This window comes from Cebus imitator, unplaced genomic scaffold (assembly GCF_001604975.1).
Source record: "Cebus imitator isolate Cc_AM_T3 unplaced genomic scaffold, Cebus_imitator-1.0 Scaffold218, whole genome shotgun sequence".
In the NCBI taxonomy this organism is placed as follows: Eukaryota; Metazoa; Chordata; class Mammalia; order Primates; family Cebidae; genus Cebus; species Cebus imitator.
The window spans coordinates 1970651-1994894 of record NW_016107533.1 but is presented as its reverse complement, the minus strand read 5'-3'; the positions used below and the strand labels follow the sequence as shown (position 1 = coordinate 1994894).

At 37.5% G+C, this 24244-nt stretch overlaps 1 protein-coding gene across 1 annotated transcript in view; it reads left to right on the top strand.

Moving 5' to 3' along the window:
• The window catches only part of COL19A1 (collagen type XIX alpha 1 chain), a 338927-nt gene that overhangs the window by 224663 nt on the left and 90020 nt on the right, over positions 1 to 24244 (top strand). Inside the window, exon 16 of the mRNA XM_037746028.1 lies at positions 16892 to 16954. Within this exon, the coding sequence (XP_037601956.1) occupies positions 16892 to 16954 (63 nt within the window). The remainder of the gene's footprint in view (positions 1 to 16891; positions 16955 to 24244) is intronic.

Sequence of the window (24244 nt, the reverse complement as noted above, 5' to 3'; positions counted from 1 at the left end):
AAAAAAAAAAAAAAAAAAAAAAAGGAAGAAAAGAAAGATAAAATAATTCATTCCCCACGTTTTTCTGTGCCACCTTCACATTTAATTCTTCTAAATATTATGTACTTTAGAAAGAGGACTGTTGTTTCCCAAATGGTTTGAAATGAACAGTTCTTCAAAATCAGTCTTTTCAAGGTCATAATAACTAATATTTTGAGAGAATGAGCTCTAAGAAAATCTTATTTACATCATTCAACAGTATCACCAACATTTAAGGCCTACCATGTGCCTTACACTTTTGGGAGCTGGGCTTTAAAAATGGGTAAGACACTGCCCTTGCCTTCTAGGAGAGTCAAGTTTAGTTCACAAAAATGTGAGCAAGAAAGAGTATGCAATGGCTAGGGTGGTTTCCTAAGGAAACCTGAAGTATAAAAATTCAGGTGGATTGTCCGGTAAAGCACATAGAAGGGGAGGAGGGAGCAAGGTAGGTACAGGTGGCAGAGGAAAGCATCCTGGACAGACGCCTATAGAGTTGAACCTCTGGGGAGTGGGGACAGGCTGGCAACCACAAGGCAGTGTAAACACAGTACTAGGCCAGCTGTCATAAAGTTAGGGCAGGCAGGGTCCTGGCGAACCTTTTGTGAAGCTCCACAAGTCATGAAAAGCTAGGACAATGTGTGAAGAGTCCTATGCTGGAGAGTTCCATGGCCAAACGTCATTGGTAAGTCACTCAAGGGGCACATTGGGGTTGGGGTGTTGAGAGAGTTAGCAAGTTTCATTGCTGCTATCATAGTATTCACTGTTTTTAAAGTATCAGCAGAGCATTTGTTATCTCTTAGGATGTCCCAGGGAGCTATTTGTATTTTATTACAATTTACAAATAGCTTAAGAGATGTTCTCCCTTAATTTTGGATATTTTTAGATCAAAACATTGTTGTTTTTCATTTATTTGTCTTTTCCAATATTGGACCCTTTGTGACATGAGCCCTACTTCATAGCAAGAAGGAAGGCAAGAAGAGACTAAGAGATGGGTTGGTAGGACCTAAAATTTTTCTAATTGTTATTGGACTTAGGGTATGCCTCACTCCAGTGGCCAGTATGTGAGAAACCTGAAGCATGTGTTTTTATGACAATGAAAAGTGTATTTTTAAAAAATTTTAATTTTATCTCCCTTATCAGACAGCAATTAAATACTATGTAATATCCCTCAAATAAGTGAATATTTCATATAGTTTTAACATTATGTTTGAGCAATTAGTCTTTGGGAAAGTTGGAGAGAGACTTTATTCTAGTCAGTGTGATTGTCTGCAAAGAACAAAGGAATAGGAATTACCAGGAGGCATGAATTTTTTTTTTTTTTAATAACAATATACTTTATAAGAAAATGTTCTTCCCTTTGGGAGTTTAAGATGTTTCCTAAATCAAACATAGGGTTGTTATTTAGGGGAGTGTCAGTGAAGACTTTAAAAATCTTGAATTGAAGGGAAATTGAATTGAAAGGAAATTTGAATTGAAAGGAAAAGTCCCAATGGCCTGAAGCAATTCAGATAATTAAAGGGTTTTAACCAATCCTTTCGCTTATTTGTTCTGAAGTCAAATTTGTATATTCTCACTTTTTTAGGAAATGTTTATACCAAAAAGACAACTTGTTTACCAAAAAAAACTTCCTACAGCTAGCTAAGTGTATGTGTTTGTGTGTGTGTGTGTGTGTGTATGTGTAAGAGGACAACCTTTTGTCCCCTGAAACACTATATCCCTTAGGGAAAAAATATTTCTAATAATGGAAAATTTACTAAAAGTAGTTTTATTAAACTAACATTATTAAGTTATCTTTGTGAATCAGTGTTTCATGGAAAGTCATATATATTACTCTAATTTAGCTCCCCATATTCAGTACCAACTTTTTGTGTCTGTCTTTAAGAAAGACTTATAAGGCTTATTTGATTTTTTTTTTTTCTGAGAGGAAGTGTCGCTCTGTCCCAAGCTGAAGTGCAGTGGGGTCATCTCGGCTCACTGCAAACTCCACCTCCCAGTTCAAGCAATTCTCTCACCTCAGGCTCCCGAGTAGCTGGGACTACAGGAGCATGCCACCACACCCAGATAAGTTTTGTATTTTTAGTAGAGATGGGGTTTCACCATGTTGGCCAGGCTGATCTCGGACTCCTGACCTCATGATCCACCTGCCTCGGCCTCCCAAAGTGCTGGGAGTACATGCATGAGCCACGGCACCCAGTGACTTATAGGAAATTTATACACATGCAATATGCATATGATAAAAGTATTCGTAATCAGAGTGCTTGTCAATAAGCAGTGACTAACCTGGTTAACAGAGCTAGCCACAACATATTTTTGTAAAGTATTTGTCCAATTTCTTTCTAAAAAGCAGAGCTGATCTTACCTATACCTAAAGGAAAAAGCTCCCAAAGTCTCCCAAATAACTTCTACCAACTTGTCCTAAGCAAATATTCCTCACTGGAGGGAAACTATTATGTAGAGATCTCTTGGATTTATAACAACTTTGAATACATAAAGATTATGACTGAAAGCAGTTTTTCAGTATGAGAGAGCTAGTCATCTCCCTTGGGAAGGAAATAGCACCAACTCCTGGGGAAACAGGTTCAGAGGAAAGAGGGATGAATCAGACCAGGAGAATTTATTACCATCACTTTGCATCATGCCATATGCAATTAAGTACTGCATTTCCAGTGTCATAGGAATCCTTACCACTATCTTGAAAAGTAGAAATTATCTTCTTTTTATAATGGAGTAAATGATACTTGGAAATGTCAAGTAATTTGCCCAAGATCCTGCAAGCAGGGAAGACAGAATTGAAACTACTCCCTAAACCTTTATTCTACCAGACTACAGGTGTGAAAGACAAGCTTCTAGTTTACAGTTCAACTACGATCAGCCTTCCTCAAACATCACACCTAGAACAATGTTTGACTTTTTAAAAAGCCTTCCAGTTATCTGAGTAGCATAAGCAATGGAAAGTAATGGACTTATGTTATGATAATAAGACTTGGAAAGCCTCAAGACTTGGAATGCCTTCGTTTATTTCAAAGTATTCTGGTTTTTAGTTTCTTTAGAAAAGAGAGGAAAGCAGCCGGAAATGAGGCGGAGCAGGAGAGAAAGCAGGAGAATTTAACAAATGAGCCATTAAAGGAAGTAGGCATTAGCCCACCCATTTGACGTTTACTTTACTTTTCATTCATCATTACTGGAAAAAACGTTTATTAAAAGCCATATTAATTTAAAAATGTGTTATTATTTCTGTTACAGGCAAGGATTTTTATTTTCCTTCATTTTTTTCTTCTGGTACTGTTTTTACGCATTGTTTCATTATTGCTGTATGAGAATTGAGCAGTGGGCTCAATTTGTCACATTTGTGTGCACAGCAATTTAGGTTGAAAACAGAAATTCAAAAAATTTGTAACGTGGGGCAGCAGCTCCATCTACCGTTTCCATTTGGAAAGCTGTAAAGAAAGGCAATAGCTCTTTGAAGGATGTCGCGGGAGTGGAAATTTTTCGTTGTTTGAAGCTTATTATAAATCTATATGATTTTTTTAAAAATTATTTTCAGGATTTTGTTGCATTTATGCTTATCTTGAAATTTAATTGTAAATGATATTTCATCAGCAGTCATTTTCAATGTCAACTTGATGCTCTTTTGAGGTGAAAATCCATACTTACTTCATGGATCTCTAAAATGCCTTTCTATTGTAAAATACCAATAAAACTCTGCAGCATTAATTTAGTGGGCGCTTACTCCAATAAAATGTATTGTTTTTCTAAAACAGCAGTTTGTTTTAAAACATGTACACTCATGTTTCTATTTTAATTTTAACTTCAATGTAGAAGAACTTCTACCTTTAAAGCATGAATCATTGCACAGTCCTGAACGTTATAATTACGTTAAAAGAGTAAATACATAGTTAAAAGAGTACATTTAGAGTGTAAAATTTAATTCATTTAATAAATACTTATAGGCTATCTACCATATGTTAATTACTATTACAAACATTGAATATACAGTGGTTTAAAACACAAAGCATTAACAAACTACAGACAAGGTCTCTACCTTTCTTTATAATTTACTCTCTGTCGTGGGGCAGTACACCAATGGTTAATAAGCAGTTAAATGAATAGACAAAACAATTTTGGTTTACAGTGATGTGCTATGAGGGGAATAAACTGGGTAATGTGATAATGATTTGGAAGGAAGAGGTGTTTTCCTCATTACCATCTCATTGAGATGGTCTAGGGAGGTGTCTCTGAGGAGATGACATTCCTTGAGAAGGAGCTGGCCATGCGATGGCCAGAGCAAGAACTTTCCAAACAGAAATATCAGGACATGCAAAGGATTTCAGGTCAGGAAAGTCTTGATATATTCAATAAACATAAAGGAGCTAAGAAAAGAATAGTGCCGTAAAAGGTCTGGGAACTGAATGGCTTCGTCACATATGGCCTTATAAGAATAGATGAGAAGAGGGGCAGTGGAGAGGTACAAGTGGCCGTGAAATAATCAACCAGTTACATACATCTCCCTTTTGTAAGAGTGTGTGTGTGTGTATCTGCAGCGGTTTGATTTTTTTATGTGATGAAATTACTGTACCTACTGATTGAAATAAATTAATCTGAGGGTAATATCATTTTAAGCCCATCATCTTTAGTCTTTGAGTAGACAGGGAATAGACTTATTTGCTGAGAGAAAACAAGAGAATTGACAAAGGTTTGATTATAGCCCATTTAATTTCAGTCTTGACTGAATCCATTGGATATCACATTAGTCATTAGAGATGGAGAATTTATCACATCTAAGTCAGTCTTCTCTGGTTATCCACAGTTAATCTGATGTTTCCTTTCTGATAGGCTATAGGTTGAGTCAGTTGAACAGTTGTGACAACAAAAGTACATGCCCCCAAAATGCCATAGAACTAAATGCCTTCCTGCATTTGTGCCCTGTTGTCCATCATTATTCTCAACTTGTATATCTTTGTCTCCAACTTTATTTACTATGCACTGAAAACTGAAAGTGCAAGGTTATTATTTCCAGCATATAGCAAGATCCACCTCTAAAACAATTCAGTGTCCCAAAACACACTTTTGGATTCCTGAATAAAGCAGGCGACAAAAACTGTCTCAATGAAACATTTAACTTGTTAAAATACCCTCAAAATACCTTGAATATGACTACATGCATCTTCAAGCTCATCATGTGTCAGTGGGAATCCAATTCAAATTCTTAACATCCCTTCTACAAGCCTTGAACTGATCAGGGCTTTGTCATGTTTCTCAGTTTCCCTTTCAGCAAGAGAACTGCAGTCTCTTCTGTCTAATGTAATATCTTCAGAGAAAATGAGCCTAACAATTAATTTGAGTCAATGGGAGTAGGAATTTCATTTCTTTAAAAAAAAGTAAGATGACACTTTTTTCAGATTTAAAAATATAGACACATAAGACCTGTAAAATGGAGACATGGCTAGTTAATCATATTTATTGCCACTTGTCCCTCCTGGGGTAATGGTCCCAGACAAAACAGCTGTTGTCAACATTGCTAAAATTTCAGTGTCACCTTGTGTCACCACAGAATATATAGACATGCATGTGAGGCAGCTGGGGGTATCAGGTTGAGATTTTGAAAACTAGCTCTCGGGTTTGATTTTCTAATTATTTCTCTTTTTATCTCCCTCTGGACAGCAGTAGTGGGATATTATTAGTCACTTTCTGACCTCCTATGTTTTTTGCTAATTGTGGTAACATTATGGTAGAAAAGAATAGTTGTACAGCCACTGACTACTTGTTTCATCTTGTATTATGTTCTCAAAACCAACTATTAAGACATCTGGACTGACGTGTTATTTACAGCAAAGATGAGACCTTGATCTGTTCACCAAACTTGTAATGAATTGTGATAGTGCATGGACTAAACATCATTTCTTACATTAAGGTTTGAGAAGTCAAGTGCCAATCAGTCTTATTAGAACCTTAATTTTCAGAAAGGGAGACTTGTTTCCTAAATAATCCTATAGTCTGCATTTAATGACGTAGTTTTCAAGAGGATCTCCATACTGTACTTAATTTAACTGCTGCGTAACTTTGTGAGGTAGGCAAGAAAAGATTATCTTCATTTTAATAATAAGAAAATTCTGGGTCCTAATGAATAAGGCACTCAGCCCAATTTGTGCAGTCAGTTTTCTCTGCACATCAGTAACTATAACTTAGTATTATCAAAGAAAAGACTGAAGGAATTTATATAACTAGAGAAGCAACAAGTTTTCAGCATTGTCTAGGGGACCTAAAACATGGAAGAAAAGTTGGCAGAAAATAAGATTCAAAGAGTCTTCAGCTATGTTTGTAATGAATTCATTAAAAAGTAAAAAGACCTGAAGCAAATATGGCAAAATTGTTAATATTTGACAACATAGAATTGTGGGCTCATTGGAATTTATATTATTTTCTGTACTTTTCAGCATGCTTAAAATAGTTCAAATTTATTTTAAGAAACAGGAAAACCATTCTATGGGATTAGTAACAGTTAATATCAGTGATTACTTCTTCACTGGCTGATATCATCAGTATTTTCTCCTTTGACTGAAATCCTTTGTGGAATGGAGCCACATGTTTTAAAACTAAAATTATTAACTATTTTTTAGAACTTTCCTGAGCACACTCTCTATAACCATGGGGGTTCAGTTGAGCCAAGAATTGTCATTTGTAGATTTATCATTAGTACAATCTATAGATCAGGGAGAAACTTTAACATCACACATTTGAATTGAAAGTGAAGACCACAATCACCCAATGATTCCAGAGCTGTCCAGAACATCCCCAGGTATTCAAGTTGTGCACATGCCCTTGGCCTCTATGTAACTTTGCAGTGTATAAGCCAGTGCCATCAGCCTGGTTCATAAGTCCCAGCAGTGTGCCTTGGAAGCAGCATTTTCTCTACTCAGGAAGAGTTGTTATTCTACCGACACTTTTAAAGAGAATGAACGTTATCACTTAATTACAGTAAATGAAAACCCAAAGCATTCATAAGTGCAGGATGCCTGTGGTGTCCATGTAAGCCAACTTTCCTCCAGATTGCAATGGCATATTGAAAACTTCCTGAGGACAGACAAGGGAGTGGAAGCACAGTTGTTCCTAAGGTATGATTTTTGTTGGTGGTGACCTTTTGAAGACACCACTGGATGCAAATAATTTGTTTCACACATTCCCCTCCTTGCTAGTTTTCATGCCCCTGTGGCTTTTATCACCTTGTGCTGGGTCATTGATGTTGCATCTGTGGGTGGCAAGGCACTCTAAAGATTCCTGCTGCTCCTTTATATTGCAGGACACTGACAATATGTTTCCTTTTTCAGGACATACTGGGGAGAGATGAGTATGAAACATTTTATGGATGGATAAGCAGAATGGCAGCATTATGGGAGGAATCTTTTTTTTTTTACTTCTAACTATCATGCTGTGGAAATCAGTCAAAATGTCCCACTGTATCAGTAAGGCAGTGGGCTTTACACCAATTAGGTTGATATCTGGGAAAATAAGTGCCTTTAAAGATATTTTTTTTTTCTGCCTTGGAAAACAAAGTGTTAAAAAACCTACATGCTTCCTAGCATCATTTAGAAAATCTGCTTTTATGAAATGAGTTAATTATACTCATTGAATGCGTTCACTGTCACAGTCTCGTCCTCCCACTTCTGTTCCAAAATGGCAAGTGAAACCAGGGACTGCGCAATTTTGGAAAACAATCAGATCACATATTGAGTATTTTGCTTATTCATACAACCATAAACGGCCTATGCTTGAGTTCCCTCAATTACACAGCTCAGTATGCAGGCCAGAAGCAGACAAGCCCAGCTCAAGTGAGCACTTTCCTGGAATACACAGGGGAACGAGTTTGAAAAATGTCCAAAGTGGCAGATGTGAAAAATTCTCATTCAAGATCCAGAGCTGCCTTTGCCACAATCCTTCACCTGTTAATCGCACTGTTTCTGAACTTGTGAACCACGGATGCTAGCGATATTTTAGACTGAGACACTTAGGAGCTATAGATCTTTCAAGGTATGGTGCCAGTATATGCCAAACTGGGGGAAAAACTAGCTGAGACAAGAGAAGATCATGGATCACAGCACTGCTTAGAATTTTCAGACATTCACCAAGAATAAGCATGTCGCTGCCAGCTTCCAGCTAAACTATTATCTTTTGTAGGGGAGATTCGCAAAAGATGTCCTTGATAAATGCTTAAGCCATTGTATTATATCACTTAAATCCTTCAGACTCCTGCAATGCTAATACACAATCTCTCCTCCATAACAGAATACAGTGGCACTATTGCAGTCTTAAGCGAAGGATATTTCATTTTCTATGAGTGTGACAACTTTCCCATAACTGTTCTCCACTGCAATTTCATGCTCATTGGAGTTTCTGTACACCAAAATCATCCCCAAACAATATACTCTCTTGATTAGCTATTATTTTATCTCACCTCTTTTGACTATATTTATTTTTGCTTTTCTTCCACTATCTTATAAGTGCCTCAGCTCTTTAGTCTTCATTTGGTGTTATTGAAACCTCAGAAGTTATTTAAGATGCTAGTTGAGCTTGGCGACTTTCTTCCTTTTCCTTCTCAGCCTAACTCTGCTCGTTTCTTTCTCCTGCTCTCTCTCTAATAGGAGCCCTCCATGGTTTTGAACTTCCCTGTGTCTCCATGTTATTTCTCTCTCTTATCTCTTACCCTTCCCTAGTTCCCATTCTGGTCACTTTCCTCTTGACTCTTCTTGTCATCCAAGTGTTTTTCTTTTTTTTCTTTTTTTTGTAGATGGAGTCTTGCTCTGTTGCTCAATGCAGCCGAGTGCAGTGGTATGATCTTGGCTCACTGCAATCTCTGCCTCCCCGGTTCAAGCAATTCTCCTGCCTCAGCCTCCTGAGTAGCTGGGACTACAGGTGCACACCGCCATGCCCTTCTAATTTTTTTGTATTTTAGTAGAGACAGGGTTTCATCATGTTACCCAGGCCGGTCTCAAACTCCTGAGCTCAGGCAATCTGCCCGCCTCAGCCTCCCAAAGTGCTAGGGTTACAAGTGTAAGCCACAGTGTCTGGCCCTTTCAAAAGGCATATCTACAGCAAGTCTCAGACCTCTCTTTGCTTGACCCTTAGTATTGTGTGTCTCATTAATCCTGTGATGTTTCACCACACAATGCCCTTCTTGATTTTCTAAAAACCAGCTTTAATATGACTGATATTTTATTTTCCTATCATCCTTCTCACTGTGAGGTGGTTTAAGGGAAAGAGTTAAAAGATCAAGGCTGTGGGGTTAGACAGATCTGAGTTGAAACCTAGCTCTTGTCTACTATTTATATGACCTTGAGTCAGATATTTAGTCTTGTGTTACGTGTAAAATAAGAAAAACACCACTTCACTGGATTGCTGTAAGAGCTAACTATAATAATGTATGTACCTACCACACAGTTGTCATTTTCAAAGGGTAACTATTATTTATTAATATTTTTGTTATCATCCTCATTTAATCATTATTTGCCGCCATCTTATTATTTTTGTCTTTCTCTCTCAGATTTAGGACCTACCATTTCTAAGGCAAAAGGGTTGATATTTTTCCTCTTTTATTATCACCTGCTTGTAAATTTTTCTTCTATCTGCTTTGCTCCCCTCCTTTCTATTTTCCTCTGTTAACAGTCTTTGTAAAGAAACTTCATCCACCTAAGAATGTTGGCCTAAATATATGCATATATAGTACATATTCATCATCTGGAAAAACTCATCAGATTCTATTTTCAGTGTGAACAAACATACTTGAAAATATCTATTTTAAAATTGAGAGCATCCAAGTTTCATAACTATACTCTTTTGTGTGGACCAATGAAGGATGCATGTCCATCAAATTAGCACTGAAACACGAATTTTCTCTGAGCTTATTTCCGTTTGAGTCCCCACCACTTACAAACCAAGTTAACCTAAAGACTTGGCTCATAAGAAATAACTTCGTTTCTCAGAGCCTCTTTCCATAAAGTGAGAGCCCTCAGCCTAATGATGGTGGAGGCAGAGATGCAGTCTGCAGAGTCCTCAGCCACCCTTTCCTCCTTGGTGCTCTTTCCTCCTTGGTGCTGTCTTCTCCTGTCCCTAGCCCCCAAGGGCCATCCCTTTATTCTTCTTCTTTTTCTGTCCTACTCGCCTTGCTCTTGGGAAATACGTAATGAACAGTTCACATGAATCTATTAGAATGGAGTGATTTTGGACTTTGTTCTACCATTCGTGTGGTTTGGGGAAAAGTCTCTTGGTTTTTCCATCTGTTAAATAGAAAATATAATGATACCCACTTTACTTGGTTATTATGAGAATCATATAAGATAATGCATTTTACAGTCCCATTACCCTGCCACCCAAGAAAATATAAGTTAAATTACTTTTAGAATTATCCAGAGCTGTGAAAACATGAACCGTTAGTATTACATCTCCCAGGAACATTTGCATTTGATCTGGCAATACAACCTAACACCAAAAAAAAAAAAAAAAAAAAAAACCTAAGACTTTAAGACATTTTGGGCATAATCTGGAGAGTAGGCAAGATATTTGAAGGAAAAAGAGCTCCTCCCAGGAACCTTTAAATTTCATTTATCTGGCCCATATTCCCTAGGGTGGCCCATTTAATCCCAAGTATGAGAGTTTGAAGTCTCTATATCAAAATGTACAAATAATATAAACACTCACTGAATCTGCTCTTGGCTTTAGGAATCACATTTTATACTTCAAGACTTTCTAGTAATTGTTATTTTGTTTGTTTGTTTTTGGTGTTTTGTTTTTTGGTGGGGAGGAGGTCTTGGCATCCCTTTCATTACTAAAATTTTATAGCAGAAGCATTCTCAGAAAAAAAAATCCATTACAATGGATTTTTATAATTTTAACTGTTTGATGTATGTAATTAAACCCCAGAGACACTGAAAAAAAATTCATTTTGAGCAAATATTAACACAAAGTAAAAGATGTGTGATTAAAAAAAAAAGAAATTGAGCGCTCAAATATTTTCTATCTAAAGAACATTATTGATTTTTTTCCTCAGAGTTACTGTACAACTTTATATGTTGTAATTCAAGTCCAAAAATCCATCCAGGAGCTCTTTTCTACTTAACTGGAGCTCACGATAGCTATGCTTTCAATTAACTAGCCACATTCTAAGGTTAATCTAAATATGTTGTTCTTGTCTTCTATAAATTTGGAAGCAGCAAGCCCTTTGCTCTGTTTAATACCATTTCTAACTGAAACCAAAACCAACAAGCAAAAAACTGGCTTTCTCCACAGAGTTTTTCTTATAAAAGCAATGACTCTACTGAATTTAACAAACATTTGGTGCTGGTGATGGGAGAGAGATACCGCAGACGGTATTGTGCTGAGTTTAAAAGGATCAAAACTCCTTGCCTTCACAAAGTCTTTGTCACAACAAAATACAAACATGTACATAAGCCACTATACTCAATGTAAACGTGCATTACTAAGTTATATATAATGTGTCATAGAGGGAAACATAAAAGAGAGAAAAACTCATTTGACATTATCTTTTCCAACCATTATTATTGCTTCATCTCAACATTCCTACGTCTGAATTCAGGCTTCCTAATGGCTTTTTTTTTTTTTTTTCATACAAAGGGAAAAATAACTACTGATCTCTGCTTTTTTTTACAAGCCATTATAACATCAGAAAGGTTTCTTGCAAATTAGTCCAAAGGACTTTCCAACAAGTGTTCTATCTGTTCTTATAGAAAAGCTACTTTTTAGCACTTTTGAAGAGAATTGGTTAGTACAACTTCCTTCACGGAAGTTTCTGGTATTTCAAAGGTTGTTCTTGAATTATTTGAAAACCCACAGGGCCAAAAGCAGTTGTATGTAACCTGAAAATATATATTTTTATCCTGAAAAAAGCTTCCAATAGGAGATTGAAGAGCTATGGTGCTTAAGTGGCATCTGGATGGCTCAAGGAGACCAGTCAACAAAGATGAAGAGCTGCAGGGTATTTTTAGAGAAAAGGGAGAAAAGAAAATAGTTCAGGAGTGAGGATCAGAGAGTGAGCAGGGGAGTTGACTACGGAGCCACAGAGACCCTGACCCACAATGTGCAGGGTGTGCTGAAGCTGAATCAGAAGGCTCAAGCTCTGACTTGCCCAGGCAGCTTATGGCAAAGAACAGTGAGGGAAGAAAAGGTAAAAAATATGGCTCTTTAAGCTAAACATACTGGGTAAATTGGCTAAAAAGTGAAAATGCAGCTAGGACTAGGGCTAAGGACTATCGTTTTAACAGAGAACTCTTCCCAAATTTAAACTTTGGGAATGTGCGGCCAAAACTGAAATCTACTAAGAGAATAATCATGCAAATAACTCATTATTTTTACACTGTGCGTCTGACAAGTCCAGTGGCAGACATCATGGTATTTGTTTTCCACCTCCAGCAAGATTTAAGCCAAAAACTATTTAAAAGCTGCTAGAACTATTGCTAAGAGTACATACTTTCCAAATTGAATATAGCTTTAATTCACTTTATCATACTTGCTGTAGTTCTTTGCAGTAAGAAACGACATCAGGATCTCTATCCACACTAGGTTTATAGGCCTCTCAGATAATTATGAATCAATACAGTTGGGTTCTGAATGTTGTGTCTCCCTGGAATTCATTAGCATTTTTTAGCTGCTCTATAACTGTGTACTTACCACATTAATCCAGATGTCCTATATATCCCAATCCCATACAAATAAAGTAAACAAAGCTCCATAAAACATAGATACTGGATAGCCATGACTTGTGTACAGCCATGTTGTAGGTCACTGTTATGAACAAGATATTGGGCCATTTTTTCTTTCCATAAACCTTCAACCACTTTTCTTAGTAGAGCTCCTAAGAGCATTAGCCAAGGCTGACATGCCCTCTGCAGTTGGCCTCCCTTCACCACTGGGCCTGGGTCTAAGTGTCTTTTTGATGGGTCCTTGTAAATGCAAACCTCAGAGAAAGTGTTTTATCAAGTGCCCTAGAGCATCTACTAACACCATGTCATGCCAAGAGATCGTCACTTACCACAAGTCTTTAACTTCTCTCTCAGAGTTGATTGATAGTCTGCAAGACAGACAACTCTAGCTAAACTTGGAAACAGATAACTCCTTGGATCTTCTCCAGCCATGTTTCATACCAGAATGGAAGATAGAAAAATAGCACAGCTCTTGGAATATGGCTATAGGACAGCCACCAGTTCCAAAACCCCAAGGTCTATATTGTTTTCCAATTGTAAACAGAATTGTGTTTGCAATTTAAACGCAAGGAGCTTATCTATGGCCACTATCTTTGACAGCTTTAGAGCAACTAAGTGAGGTACTGCCTCACTGACTATAGTCTGAGTAGAGGGGCACTTCCAGAAGACTCTAATTGGTGTCTCTTTTCAGTCTCTGCAGGGTTCCTTCAGCCAGCTGGGAGAGTTTGTATTGCCTGCGGGGTGGACTGTTGGCTATAAATTTCTGTTACATTAGACTTGGAATTTGTGGTTCCCAAACATCCCAGTGACTAGAAAAGTAAGAAAGAAAATGTCATCATAAATGGTCATCATCAGAATTAAGTAGTTGGCCTCCCTTTTGATCTGAAACTTCAGATCAAACCCACTTTGAGTACTACTTTGAAGATAAGATATTTTGTGACAAAAACAGAACATATGAAAATGTGCAAGTAATTTTTAATGGTTTATTAATCTTGTGGATATTTGAATAATAATGTTCAACCTTTTCTATAGCCTCATGGCTCTTGGCATTGTTTTTAGTGAGTTGTGCCCTTGCCTTTGTTTTTAGAGGGAGCAGCTGCACTGAGCCACACATAGTCTCCCACCTTACCCTCAGTGGTAAGCTCAGCAGCAGCCAGATCAGGATCCTGAATGAGAAGTGTATAGTGCACTTTTGAAATACAGCTATCCTCTGTGGGCAGATGACCAGTCTATAAAGGATCATATCCCATTTCACCCAGTTTTTTACAAGTCATTATCATTCTATTGTTTCTACTATTCTCATTTACACTGCTACCTGTTTTATACCATGCAAACCCCAACACAGATTTGTTTTCCAGCTTCTTTTCCTTAGTGCTTCCCAGAACCTTTTAGAGGATTTACACTTCTTATATCTCAGACTACCTGCTCTCCAACCTGTACAAAGAAAGAAAGAATGCATTTGAATACAGTCACAGACTAGGAGAAATGTTTTGTAATATTCAGGGATAATCTCCCTAACATGGGTTAAGAGACTGTATGAACATAGATGGGAGACACAAGGAGTAGATAAAGGGACCTCTGTCAACTACACGGTAGGGGTACAGCTAAAGGTAAAGTGCTCACTTTCTCACCTCCTGCACCAAGCACAGTGAAGTACGTGGCAGCAGTGCTACATACATGTTTTGTTGATTTTTTTTTCAATTTCAGTAAAGTAAATAGAACATAGAAAAGTAATCACCCAGTATTCTCTAGGGCATACACATAATCATGATAAGAATATTACTGCAAAAGTGATTTTTGGCCAAGTTTGCCTTTAAGTGAAGATAATAGAGTAGACAAGAGCTGGCTCTGGGCCCAATGCTGATGTTAAGCATTAGCTCTGCCACTTACCAGTGCTGTGACTTTGGACCAGTTAAACATTTCCAACCCTCATTTTATCTTTGAATCAGAAAGAATGATGGGACATTCCTCATGTGTCATTGTAGGAACTAAATAAGTTAACTCCTGCTATAATGCTTGGCACATAATAAGCACTATATAAATGTTTGCTATTGGCTGGCTCCAGTGGCTCATGCCTGTAATCCCAGCACTTTGGGAGGCCAAGGCAGGTGGATGACTTGTGTTTAGGAGTTTGAGATGAGCCTGACCAACATGGTAAAACCCTACCTCTACTAAAAATACTAAAATTGGCCAGGTGTGATAGCACATGCCTGTAGTCCCAGCTACTCGGAAGACTGAGGCACAAGAATTGCATGAACCTGGGAGGCAGAGGTGGCAGTGAGCTGGGATTGTGCCACTACACTCCCACCTGGGTGACAGAGTGAGACTCTATCTCAAAAAACAACAAAAAAAAAAGTTTGCTATTATTTGACGGATTCTGCTACTCTATTTGAGAGACTGCATTATTAATTGTTCTGCTATATTTAAGAGCCATAATAATTAAGAATCTCTCTTTTAACTAGAATATGTATGAAGTTAAATTTACTTACCTCATCACTGTTCTTTGATTTAATCAGCCTTGTCATCAACACACATTCACTGAATGCCTGCTATATACATATACGTACCTCTAAGCCACCTGTTAATGCTCCTATATATAGTGTCTAAAATTCCTCCTTGCCTTATTATATATTTGCAGAAGAATCAATATGTATGGAACCTCATATCTCCTGACTTTCAAGAATAAGATTTTAACTTGCATGTTCTTCGCTAGATACTTTGTGTAACAACTCCCCCCACCCCCGCCACACACACACACACTCAATGATTACTTTCTTCATTACTTCCTCTAACTGACCTAGAATTCTTCACACAATGCTAGCTGGTGAAAAGTTACATAAAGTATATGTAATGCCATGAGAATTCTCTTCTGACAATAGCTCTGTTATTGTTTCAGTAGGATAACAGCATCGTTTGTCTTCCCAATCATAGGCAACACCATTACTTGTGAGGCCCATTATTTTCTCAAGAATTGTATCAACCTAAGTATCCATGCTTCTAAGTATCCATCACCTCATTCTTGTGCCCTCTATGTTTAGTGGAACAATGCAAAGATTTTATATTAGAAGAGATCTTCAGTCACAAGCTCCTCATAAGAAACACCTGGTGTAAATGTTAACCAACATTAATCTTTTCTGTATACCTAAGGTGTTACCTGTATCAGTGAGTGCAGCTAACAATTGCTTCTTAAAATTTTTCTCCACTTCTCGAAGCTTTCATTCTCTTTAAAAAATAACAATCTTTATATAATGGTGCTGTTTTATTTTGCCTAATTATTCTCTTTCTGTGTCTTATCTTCTGAGGCAACATGTTAAGAACCTGGCCTCTATAATATTTTCTCTCTTCCTAGCTTTTTAGATCTGGATAAAATATGCAATCTCCCTGCAGTCTCTTTTCTGAGATTATGGAAGCTATTTGACTTGAATTACTTAATCTAAAACAATGCTAATCTTTGTGTTTTTTATGGCCCTCACCCAAAATGTAATCCCTGAAAAACGCAGAAAATTATTCTCTTTCTTTCTTCCTAGAAGCTTTAGGGACAGCCAAATGTCTTTGCTTCTTTCCTATCCATTTCAAGACAAGCATAGTGCTTATTGAATTATTTCCAGGACAACTGAAAACTACCAATATTTAAATGTCTAAAGTCTGAGGTTTTATAGCAGACATTTTTTTCTGGCCCAAAAGTCCATGTGCATCCAATTTTTATACAACTAATTCCAAAAAGCAAAGCAATAGAAAAACATTTTTCCCACATTTACTAAGTTAATAACATGTGGAAACACACAGTTCTATAGTACATTGATCAAAGTCCTGTGAGAAGTGCCAAAAATAAACTGAAGAGTTACAACCTCTTCTCTGAGAGTGTTTTATGGGTATAATTTTTTTTTTAATGAAGAATATGCTGGTGGTTGACCTTCTGATAAAATGTTACACACTCCCACTTAGGACCTCTTTTTGGATTCATGATGGATTTAACCTAGAAATATCTTATGAGCCTGATAATAAGTTAATGTCCATGTATTTCTCTATTAACCAGAATATTTCACTAAACAGACACTTCCTTTTTCTTCACTATATGATTTCAAGAGTTCTTAGATATATTATTTAAATATGCATTGTTTTGGTAAATGTGTACATTATTTCTCTTTGATTTGTTTATGCTACAGGGACCTCCTGGAATACAAGGAATACACCAGACTCTTGGTGGATATTATAACAAGGATAACAAGGTATGGCTTCTTTTTTTCCATGATTTGTAATACATAGAAATTTTATGTGATTGTATTTTTGAAAAATATAAAAACATTAATTCCTAACTTTTAAGACTTTTATACATGATCACATTTATTTAAACATCTTTTCATACTGAAAGCTGTGCTTCCAAAACCAAAAATAAAAAAAGCATTTTTCTAAGTATACAAATCTAGGTTTTTATCCAAACAAATTTTTTAAAAAATGTGTACAAAGTTTGTTAATGCAAAAAGTTGTGTTCTGCCATTGATAATATCATGTGTCTAACCTCTCTGAGGGCAGAAAGAAATTATTTGCTACTTTGAAGCTCTGGGTAGCACAATAGGTGATAGATTTCTTATCGAAACCAATAGGTGCTGCACCAAAATCCCAAGCAAATATTTGCATACTACAGTTCAAGAATGAGAGTCCCCACCTTTCAGGAGAAACTACGTTTAATTTCCCCAAGGTTTTTTTAAAATCATATTTGAGATAGTTGGAATGCTGACATGGAAGCATCCAAATGGCAAAAGCAAGGGAGTTTTGTTCCAGATTCTACAAAAGCTCAATAGAGTAGCAGCCAAGAGTAGAAGAGCTAAGTGAGATCACTGATTGATTCATCATTCAGTGACAAAGATTTGGGCAATGATCATTCTGTGTGAGGCATTCTGTCCACTTATTAGGATGCCTTGTTTACATATCGTTCTCGATTCCTTGCACCACAGAAAGAACTGGAGACACTTCCCTTTAGGTCTTTCTTTTCTATGTTCTTGCTTTCCCTTCCTATAAATTTTTCTGACAGCTGTTATTCCTCTATGTTTAGAAATCCCGAAGAGACACTATATGCCAAAAAAGTTTGTTAAATGACTAGGTAACTAATTATAAAATCCCAATTTTTCTTTCATTAGAATAAGGTCAACACAAAGACTTAAGTAATTTGTGGTTGACAAATTTAAAATCAAATATGGAAAGTTTTTCATACTTTATAAATTTGATAGTGATGCTATTTTAAATTCTCTTTTTATTTAGGTTTTCTAGGGAGTATTATATTAGGAAGAATGTTTAGGATATATTTCATGTTTCTTTATTAAACATTTCTTTAATAGAACTTTACTAGCTTTTTCAAAATATTAAGGCTTAGCACAAGTGAAAAAAAAGAACTCTGAAGCATGTCTAAATTTAATCAATTTAATGATACTTGTAATGATACCTGCTGTTATAAAATAGGATTTATCATAAATGCTTCAAAATAGTGAGAATAAGTTGGCTCTGATGTCACAGTGTCAGCTAGAAAAACTTAAAGAACACACTATATTACTATCACCCTTGGTATAAAATATACCAAGTTGCTACTCAGCTACTTAAATATTTGCTATCCCTCGCAAAACTTTTAAAGCTTGTATCTTTACAGGTCTCCCAACACTACTTCGCTATATAGTTTATCTTGCTGATGAGTCAGTTTTCCCTTAAATGAAGATATATGGAGCATTTATATTTTAGAGTCTAAAGTTGAGAATATAAATTTTTTAACTTTAAGGTTATATTTCAAAAAAAATAATGGAGGCTGACCAGAGCAGCTGAGTGGAGAATCTTCCTAGACATAAACCAGTATTTTGAAGTTAGTTATTAACTCACCTAAAAGAACCCCAGTTACATTATTGCAATTAAAAAAATAGAGGCTCGTAGGTATTTCGTCCACATGTTCTCTAAATGTGATTTTAAAGCTGGAGTATGACTGGATAAAGAGAGCATAGCTGTTATCCCAAATGATGCACTATAAGCATTTAGCGTCAGAGGCTTTAGATGCATCTGCGAATTAAAGGAATATAACTTACCAAACACTTTATTGTTTCCTTTGAGAGTAGTCAGAGCTCTTACACTGAGGTCCTACCAGGAAGGATGGAGATGGTGGGATCCACCTTTCTAGAACCCACACTGCCCCATACTTGTGTATTGTAACCATCTTCTCCTTACCCTCAGCTTCACAAAGGAAAAGCCAAATGTGCTGTGATGAGCATGATTCATGTTTTCCATTGGCAATGTCACCACCACCTACCCCTGTCTGTTTTTGGATACTGAGGTTGTTTCATTTTGCAATTTGCAGCATGCTGGATGGTCAGGCTGTAGCAAATAAGCACAGAGAGAAGCAGGGCCTGAGGGAAACCTTCCTAGAGATTAAATAATGGACTATGTATTGAGACATAGCAAGTGACACTCCAAGGTTAAAATAATCTTCCCTTTTAAATTGGCATTGATTTATGTAATGTCTATACTGGAGCCCTGGACCTCAGCTCATCAACTCACAGCAACTTCAACAGTTACACAGCCCAGATTCTGCTGAAGCAACTACCCATGGGAGAATGAGTAACAGACTACTCATTAATTGCCCCTCCTCATTCTGAACTCAAAGAGCCCATGGTTCATTTTCTGTTCCCAGGATCCTCACTTGCTGTCTGGCTCCCAAACAGGAACTGATCTTTTCCCCTGTAATTTTCCTTATGTCATCTGGAGGGAGAAGCTCAGGTGTAAGAAACTCTCTCTCCTCGCAGCACAAATCAAAAAAGGGAGAGAGAAGAAAACAAAGCAAATGAGGAATAGAGAGACAGCCTAAGGAGTGAGGTTGGGAAGGTTATATGAGTGTGTTGATGTGTATTTTTGCATGCCCACTTAAGAAGGCAAAGAATAAAAGGTAGATTTCTCTATCCCAAAAATAATGTGCAAAACAGCTGCTTCCATTCTGCAAGATTGTTTGCAAAGAAGCAACAATGCTGAGCATATTCTTCCCCTCAAGGAAAATCTGCTCATGATCCAGTAAATTGCACTTCATTGTTTCCAGCTCTAGGGGTTTTAATAAAAATTTGATAGACTCTGTCAACTACTGAAGCCATCAGACCCGTAGTTCCTTACTACACTTTAGACAGAGAAAAAAAATACTGTTTATCAGTGGAGGCCAAGTACTGGCGGATTTTACATTTGATGTTGTTTTTAAAGAGCCAGATTGAAAATGCAGAGTTGTGTTATCTTACATCACCACACTCGGTCTCAACTGTTGGAGATTGATGCTGTGCCTCCCAGCAACCAATTCTTGTATTCATTTCTCCAAATTGTTGATCCAAAAAAAAAAAAAACCAATTTGCTAGCAAAATAATCTATTTTTCTTTTCACATATTAAATCATAACTTCACTTTAATATCTACAGACTAGAAAGGACAGAAAGCCTTTATCCAAAATCCAATATTCAAGGCCTTTTCAAGCAGTGCGTTAAACCCAACAATGTCATATAAAGTGAAGGCTGCCTTGGAGACTCTGCAGGCAACCTTTCTGGGCCCAGAAGATTGAGAAATAAAGTTTAAGTTCTAACTTCATCTCTCTCCTTCCCTGTGTTCTAGGCTCTCTGGCTTTGGAAAACATTGTGGACTTAGGCACAGACATATGGACTTTTAGATGTTGGTCTGATTACAGACAGCCCTCCGGTTCACCTAAGTCCTTCCTTCCTTTCATGGCCCTCCACACTTTCGGCTGTTGAAAACGTTTTTTTGCAGATAACTAAGAGTGTGGGCTTTGAGCCAGCCTTAGGCCTTATTTTCAAGTAAGCAGAGCTTTCTTAGCCCAAATATTATGTTTTAACTTGCTAGGGCTGCCACAACACAATGTCACAAACTGAGTGGCCCAGAGATTTATCATCTCATGGTTCTGGAGGCTAGAAGTCAAGATGAAGTGTTGGCAGGGCCATGCTGTCTTCGAAGGTGCTAGGGAGGAATGTCTTTGAGGCCTCTCTCCGAGCTCTGGTGGTTCCTTGGCCACCTTCACATGGTGCTCTCCTTGTGTGGATTTCTCTGTAAAATTTCCCTTTTTATGAGGACACAGCCTTACTGGATTAGGAGTCCAACCTACTCCAGCATGTTCTCATCTTAACTAATTACTTTTACTAATTATTAATTACATCTGCAATGACTCTATTGGCAAATAAGTTCATGTTCTGAAGCTCTGGGTGTTACGATTTATACATATAAATGGCAGCGGGAGGTACACAATTTCAACCTATAAAAAATAACCTGGTTTTTCTGAACTTTGTCTCCCCTCATGCCTAGGATATTACAGCAAGTTCCCCAAAAACTAACCCAGAGGATTTGTAATGACTCTATATCCTAGGAAGGAGTTCACATCCTTGGGTTCTTTTATTAGTTGAATAGTAAAAAACTGCTGATATCTTACTCTCTGGGGCCTACAAATTGTCATCTAATATGGTTCAATCCATGTATATCCAGGTACATTCTCTTCTTTCCAGAGAAAACCCTCTTTAAGACTTTCAGTAGCTTGAGTCTTTCACTTGCCTGACCATAGGTTCCAAAGTTCCATTCACCATTCCTACAGAGACCCAAGAACAAATGCTGACATCCTAGAATTCTTGAGATAGGCGTGCAGATTAGCATCCTCACACCACAACCCTCACTGCATCACCACAAGAATTTTTTAATAAACACATTCAAAACTGGGCCCAGAAGATTGAGAAATAAAGTTTAAGTTCAAACTTCATTTCTCTCCTTCCCTGTGTCCCAGGATCACTGGCTTTGGGAAACATAGTGGACTTAGGCATAGACATATGGACTTTTAGATGTTTTTAGCCAAAGACATATGGACTATTATAGTTATTTGGAAGGCTTACAAGAACCTTAACATGGCACCAAGGCACAAAATAATCTAATAAAATTAGAATATCATCTGAGGCAGAACTGCAGTTCAGAAACACAAAGACTGTGCCTCTTATTTTCATGAAGCCAGGTAATTATCCGGTACAACTAGCTTGGAGAAAGTAGGGAGAAGCAGCTCACATGCCAATGAATGAATGCTACTGAAGCTCAAGTTTGAATCTGCCTTGAGTATTACTAACCCAAGAGTGGGGAGCAGCACTAAAGGCCACTGAGACTCCTTGATTAGGTGGATTTCCTGGCCTTGCTATCGAGTGAAGCAAACATGGTGCTCTGATGGGCAATAAATGGCTGTGTTGTTTTTCTGTGTGTGAAAGCCATCAGGAAAATCAAGATTTTAGAACAATAAAGCATATTGATAGGACACTAGGAGTTGGTGCTGCAGAGGGATTCCTTCATCCCAGCCACAGCATCTCTCATGCCCTGTAGGTTATTGAGTGTGAGGTGGGCTATGCTAGAATATGCTCTTCTCAAAGGGGTTTTAGGTGTTCTCCTGCTCTGCAATCCAAGAGCATGGGGCCTTCCAAGCCAAAGACCATCTCCAGGCAAATCATATCTCAGACCGAAGCATGTTCCAGTTTCCTAATAAGTGTCCTACCATAAGTACAGCCAGGGAGAGATGCTGATGTTTTGTGCATACTGGCTGACACCATGCTCAAGTGACTAGTGTTTTTGAGACATCTCTAAGATTTATGTTTCTGTGCAGGTTACATCCAAGCAGCCTGCCATTTTGTAACTGCTGGTTCTTTATAAATGTGTATATATATCTTGTGTTTTCACATTTCATTTTCAAATACTGTTGGTTGTAATAATTTAGGACAAAACTTTGAGAATATATTTTTTATTTTCAATTTAGATATCACAGACCAAAGTTGACAGAAAAAAATGAGAGAATATCCATTATAGGAGCAATAATAATATCATTAATAAACTACTAATTTTTATTGGAGTAGCATAAATAACATGGAAAGCATATTTAAAATATCAGATGATAGCAATAGTGATCTGAATGGGTACCTCTGTATATTTTTGTTGTCTAAATGTTTCTGTATCTTTTAGATTTCTTATCAACACATGTATTTTTAATCAGAAAAATAAGTTTAATGGAAAAAGCACATGATTAGAATTACTGGCTTATTTGCCCAACATTTATTGAATGCCAGCAGAGGCTTTCATGAATGGCATTTCATAATAGTTAAAACCTGACTAATAGCTAGTTCCTGGCCAGACTAAAACGTGAGGACAAAGAGTGATGATCTGGAGGTCAATTTAGGGAGCTGAAAGAAAACCATGATAACTGAAGCTTCTGAGGAAGATGAGTGGCCAACATGATGCTGGAGAGGAAAATGAGTTCAGGTCATGCAGGGATTTGATGGTGATATCAAAGTTATTAAAAAAAATGGGTGTCAGAATGTCTGTTGAAGCTATTTCTCTGACCTTACGTAAAGAATATATGTGCCAGGAAAGCAAGAGTGGATTGTAGATGGCCAGTTAGAGATTCACTGCAATAATCATGGCAAGGCATGATGGTGGCCTGCCTGGGTATAGGCAGGTGGACTCTGTCTCTTAAGAGAAGAGAAGACACTTGGGAAGACAGAGTGGATGACTGGATGACTGATCACTTCTTCTTTCCTCATCTGTTAAAGCTTGGACTTCCTCAGGACTTTCTTCTTTGTGATTCAACACTTTCTCTTATGAGGAATAAGAAAGAGCGTGGTTATATTAGTCCATTTTTATGCTGCTGATAAAGACATACCCTAGACTGGGCAATTTACAAAAGAAAGAGGCTTAATGGACTCACAGTTCTCTGTGGCTGGGGAGGCCACATGGTGTAAGGTGAAAGGCACATCGGACGTGGCAGCAGACAAGAGAGAGTTTCTGCAGGGAAACTCCCCTTTATAAAACCATCAGATCTCATGAGACTTATTCACTATAATGAGAATAGCACAGGAAAGACCCACCCCCATGATTCAATTACCTCCCACTGGGTCCCTCCCACAACATGTGGGAATTATGGGAGCTATAATTCTAAATAAGATTGTGGTGGGGCATAGCCAAACCAAGTGATCTTGAGAATGATACCCAGACAAAGAGGAAGAGTTCAGGTTTTCTTTGTTAATTTTTTTTTTTCTTTCTTTTTTTTTTTTTTGAGACAGTGTTTCACTCTTGTTACCCAGGCTGGAGTGCAATGGCACGATCTCGGCTCGCCGCAACCTCCGCCTCCTGGGTTCAGGCAATTCTCCTGCCTCAGCCTCCTGAGTAGCTGGGATTACAGGCACGCGCCACCATACCCAGCTAATTTTTTGTATTTTTAGTAGAGACGGGGTTTCACCATGTTGACCAGGATGGTCTCGATCTCTTGACCTCGTGATCCACCCGCCTCGGCCTCCCAAAATGCTGGGATGTTAATTGTTTTAAATCGTAAAACGAAATTGCTGTTCAACTTAAAAAGAAAAACTGCAGAGACACATTAGAAAAAAAATGATTATTCTTCTCCCATTTCTGTACTAAACAATGTTAGCAGTGTGATGTAACTTTTTTCTCTTGTATATTTGTGTATTTGTTGAATTTTTTTGTTTC